Source organism: Myotis davidii, unplaced genomic scaffold, assembly GCF_000327345.1.
Source record: "Myotis davidii unplaced genomic scaffold, ASM32734v1 scaffold425, whole genome shotgun sequence".
NCBI lineage: Eukaryota > Metazoa > Chordata > Mammalia > Chiroptera > Vespertilionidae > Myotis > Myotis davidii.
The window spans coordinates 1,460,210-1,465,474 of record NW_006296413.1 but is presented as its reverse complement, the minus strand read 5'-3'; the positions used below and the strand labels follow the sequence as shown (position 1 = coordinate 1,465,474).

Here is a 5,265-nt window from a genome sequence, read left to right as displayed (position 1 = left end):
GCTCCCCTGTCAGCCCAATTGCCCCTAACTGCCCTCCCCTGCAGGCCTTGTCCCCTGCAACTGCTCTCCCCTGCAGGCCTGCCCCCACCCCAAACTGCCCTCCCTTTCAGGCCTGGTTCCCCCCAACTTCCCTCCCCTGCCAGCCATCCTTGACCATATGGGGGTGGCCATTTTGTGTGTTGGAGTGATGGTCAATTTGCATATTACCTCTTTATTAGATAGGATTACAGTTGACATTCAAAAATTAGTTTATATTAGTTTCAAGTGTACAAATAATGATTAGACATGTATATAACTTACAGAGTGGCCCCCCGATAAGTCTAGTACCCACCCGGCACCATACATAGTTATTACAATATTATTGACTATATTCTCTGTGCTGCACTTTACAATCCCATGACTGTTTTATTTATTTACTTTTAAATGTATTTTTTAAATTGATTTCAGAGAGCAAGTGAGAAGGGAGAGAGAGATAGAAACATCAATGATGAGATCCCTACTGGGGACCGAGCGGTGCAACCCAGGCATGTGTGGACGGGGTGCTCACATCTGCAGGCTGGGGCGCTTGCTGCCATGGGCTAACATGTATGGACCGTTAGTGGGTTTCTCTAGCTTCTCCGAGGATCTGACCTTTGCCCCAGCTGGCTTGAAGCTCCCTCTTTTTGGAGGAGACTGGGAATTGCTTCAGAGGGTGCCAGTTGGAAGGACAGGTACCCTTTGGCTTCTGACACTCCTAATAGGATTCCGCAGCAAGATGCCAGCCCTGTGGGCCGGGCCACGATGTTTCCACTCCTTTCTTTCCTCCTCCCTCCTCTCCGTGCAGGGCAGCTCTGTGGGGACCCCCCTACCAGGTGCCCTCCACCTGAGCCCCCAGCCCTGAGGCTGGACACGCGACGGCAGCAGAAGTCCACTCCTAGTTCTGACCCAGGGAGGACAGCAGAGCACGTGCCCACATTGCCCTGTGGGCTCTGTCCCCAGAGGGGCAGAGGGTGTGGGGCAAGCTAAGGGGGACTCTGGCGGAGGGGGACAGTGGATCAGGGACAGCCGCCGACCCTGCTTGGCATCGCGTGGGACTCTGGGAGGACGCTGCCTCCAGGCACCGTCCGGGCGCAGTCCTGCCAAGCTCAGCTGAGCATTTCCAGTGTGACCTCCGGGGAAAAGGAGCTGGCCTGCCATGGGTGCAGGGGTGGTGCACGGCGACCCGCAGGCAAAGGTCAGGGGTCGAGGACAAGGAGCACGGGGCAGTCCCGTGGCCTGCAGCCAGCCACGGCTGGGTCAGCAAAGGCGACATGGTTGACTGGCTGCAGGCTTGCAGGGTGTCAGCAGAACACTGGTGGGAGGGGACCAGGGGCATCGCCTGGGGGCCAGTGGGTGCCGCCAGCACATGCCCGAGGACCAGCAGGGCCAGGAGACCCCAGGAGCCGCGTCTGAGGGGGAGGAGGCGGAGAGAATGTGCTAGGCCAGGGTGACGGCTAACCTTTGTCCTCTAGCCAAAGATCCTCAGATGCCAAGAGATTACATTTCATCTTCCAGCTGAGTGGCACGTGAGGCCCGGATCATGCTGGGGGGAGCTTTGACTGTAGGAAAGGGACCCGGACAGGGGAAGCGCAGAGTTCCTGGGGGCAACAGCAGGCCAGCCAGGTGCTGGGCTGGAGCAGGCCTGCGGGGCATTGGGCGGGAGAGGGGGGGGCGGCTCAGACCCCTTCCTCGTTGTTGTACCCGGAGGGGGTCTCTCTCCCCTCCAGCTCCGGGGCCTCCTGCAGCGCCCTCTGCAGCACGGCCTCCAGGGGCTCCCGAGGGCCCGCGTGGCGGCTGCCCACCAGGAAGTAGATGACGGGGTTAGCACCGCAGCTCACGGTGGCGGACAGGCGCGACAGGCAGCTGTACAGGCGCACCACCTGGGGCCGCAGGTGCAGCCAGAAGAGGAGGAACCAGTAGAGGCCCAGGGGCAGGGCGCAGACCAGAAACACCAGCACGGAGGCCAGGATGACCACGTACAGCCGCGTGGGCCGCCGCCGTCGCCACCGCCGGGAGGTCCTCCGCACCTGCACGAACAGGGTGGCGCTGGACACGGTCATCACGGGGGTGAAGATGCCCAGGATGAGCACGCTGAACACCGCGTCCACCACGAAGCACTGGTTCTCATCCGAGTGCCAGTACTTGCTGCAGAAGACGGAGGCCAGGGTGTTCATCACCAGGGACAGCGTCCAGAGAGCCGCGCACACCCAGGCGGACAGGCGCGGGGACTGGTGCTGCCGGTGCCAGACGGGGCAGACGACGGAGACGCAGCGCAGCGTGCTGATGGCCGTCAGCATGCTCAGGCCCACCGTGTAGGCGAAGTACTTCACCCTGCGCAGCACCTCGGAGGCCATGGGGTGCGCCTTGGCGGCCTCCAGGCTGAGCACGGAGGCCATGCAGAGCAGGAAGAGGAGGTCGGCCAGGGCCAGGTGCAGCACGTAGACGGTGCAGGGCGTCCTCCGCACGCGGCAGCTCAGCAGCCACGCCACCAGGCCGTTGCCCGCCAGGCTGCACACGCAGACGAGCAGGGTCAGGGCGCTCAGCACCCAGTAGGGCACGCCCAGCGCCCGCGGCTCCAGGCTGCTGGGGTCGGGCGTGGGCGCCTGGCTGTCATTCAGAGTCTGGTTCATCCTGCGGAAGAAGGTGGACCTGCGTGAGGTTCTGTGCTGTGTGGACCCTGGGGACTTCGGGGAGCCCCACCCCGAGTTTCATGCTTCCGGGCCCTCACGCTTTTGGCAACAAGCCCTCCCAGCTGCTCCCAGCCCCCCTGAACCTGCCACCAGGGCCTCTTAGGCGCCCAGAGCTATGGAGGCCCTTGGCCACGTTAAGAGGCTCTTCTAGTTTTTTTTTTTTTAAATACATTTTATTGATTTTTTACAGAGAGGAAGGGAGAGGGATAGAGAGTTAGAAACATCGATGAGAGAGAAACATCGATCAGCTGCCTCCTGCACACCCCCTACTGGGGATGTGCCCGCAACCAAGGTACATGCCCTTGACCGGAATCGAACCTGGGACCCTTCAGTCCGCAGGCCAATGCTCTATCCACTGAGCCAAACCGGCTAGGGCAAGAGGCTCTTCCAGTTTTGAGCTTATTTTTTTCAATCACGAAGAGACATCGATGGACTTTTCTCAAAGGCTCTTCCTACATCTATTGATAATATCATTTTTCTCCTGTAATTCAAATCCTGTGGAGTGAACTTCAGGTGCTCTTAGGCGCCCAGAGCTATGGAGGCCCTAAGAGTAGGATGAGTCACACCCTCACGCTAGCACACAGGGTCAGCTGGCCGTTGGAAGGAAAGCAAAGGCAGCCCGGCCAGCCTGGCGCAGGGGTTGAGCGTTGACCTATGAACCAGGAGGTCACGGTTCGACTCCCAGTCAGGGCACATGCCCAGGGTACAGGCTCCAGCCCCAGTGTGGGGCATGCAGGAGGCAGCTGATCAATAATTCTCTCTCATCATTGATGTTTCTATCTCCCTCTCTCTCCCTTCCTCTCTGAGATCAATAAAAATATATTTAAAAAAATAAAATCGTTTAGTTTCCTGCCTATCTCCATCCCAGCTCCCCCACCCCCAGCACTCACCTGGAAATGTTAATTTACATGGATGCTTGCTGTGTTGTTTTTGTTGTTTGTTTGTTTTTTCTCAACGCTATGTTTTTAGGGTAGTTACAGGTGATGGTATGCAAACGCAGTGTTTTGTGGTTTGAAATTTTATTGCTCGAACCAAATGATCCACTGGCCAGGGCTGTGGTATTATCTTTTTTTTTTTTTTAATATATTTCTTTATTGATTTAAGAGAGGAAGGGGGAGAGAGAGATAGAAACATCAATGAGGAGAGAGAATCATTGATCGGCTGCCTCCTGCCTGCCCGCCACTGGGGGACTTAGCCGCAATCCGGGCATGTGCCCTTGACCGTAATTGAACCTGGGACCTTTCAGTCCACAGGCTGATGCTCTCTCCACTGAGCCAAACTGGCTAGGGCTGTGGTATTTATTACCTTTTATCAAGGTGAAGAAGTTCCCTTTCTGGCTTTCTGACCATTTATTTATCATAAATGAGTGAAAAAATTTATCACAATTTCTTTTTCTGCATCTACTGAGTCATTTTCCCCCTCCCTGAGTGTTTCTGTGGTGAATATACAGGGATAGGCTTTCTGATGCTTATTTAGCCTTCTCTGTCCTGGATAAATCATCTCCAATTTGCTGTTTGCCCCCTGCCTGGGTGCTCGGATTTTTTTTGGCAAATTGTTGTCCATGTCCGTAAGTGAACTGGCCCGTGATTTTGCCTTCTGGCGCCGTCTGTGTATGCTTTGTATTCAAAGCTGTACGGCTTCTCTGGCTTCACGAAAGGACTCGGAGCGATGGCCCTCGCCCTCTCCCCTCCCGAACAGTTTCTATCCCGTGAGGATTATCTTTCGTGGAAGGTTTGGCCGAAGGTGGACCATCTGTCCTGGCGATGCTTCTGTGGCTGCGGACAGGCAGAGCGGTGAGGAGACCCTACAGCTCCAGCCGAGTTACTGTCCGGTGTGTTCAGATTCTCCATCACTTCCTGACTTAGAGCAGGTGACATTATTTTTCCGGAAAATTGTTCTCGTCCTCTGGTTTCATGTTTATTTGGTGTAACGCTTTTATAACTTTTAAAAGTTTAGTTCTCGCTGCCATTTTTAGTTTGTGCCTTTGCTTCTTTAGTCCTTCATCTATTTGCAGGAGGTTTGTATTTTGAGAATTGTTTTTTTGTTGTTGTTGTTAATCCTCATTCGAGGATATTTTTCCATTGATTTTTTTTTAGAGAGAAACATCGATGTGAGAGAAACACACCGATTGGTTGCCTCCTGCACAAGCCCTGACCAGGGCCTGGGACGGGGAGGAGCCTGCAATCAAGGTACGTGCCCTTGACCAGAATCGAGCCCAAGACCCTTCGGTCCACAGGCCGACGCTCTAGCTACTGAGCCAAACCAGCTGGGGCTTTTGAGAATTGTTTCATTTCAAAAATCATCTCTATTGTTTCTTTGCTTCCGAGCTCCATAGGTGCCCTGTGGCTACAATCAGAAGCCTCTTCCTTAGGTTCAAGACAAAGTGAAATAATATTGATCAGACTTATACCATGTGCCAGATACATAGTGCTATATAGAGAGAACATATATACATACAGAATAACACACATATCTGGTATATACACACAGCGATATACATGCATAATAGCACACAGGTAAACATAGCATGTACACACGTGCACACATATACACAACA

The 5,265-nt window shown here is 54.6% G+C and overlaps 1 protein-coding gene across 1 annotated transcript; it reads right to left on the bottom strand.

The window, feature by feature from the left end:
- Window positions 1–1,694: 1,694 nt before the first annotated feature.
- Window positions 1,695–2,745, bottom strand: MRGPRD (MAS related GPR family member D). Its single transcript, XM_006771662.2, has one exon. The coding sequence runs from the start codon at window positions 2,646–2,648 to the stop codon at window positions 1,695–1,697; it is 954 nt and encodes a 317-aa protein (XP_006771725.1). The 5' UTR covers window positions 2,649–2,745.
- Between the last annotated feature and the right edge of the window lie 2,520 nt (window positions 2,746–5,265).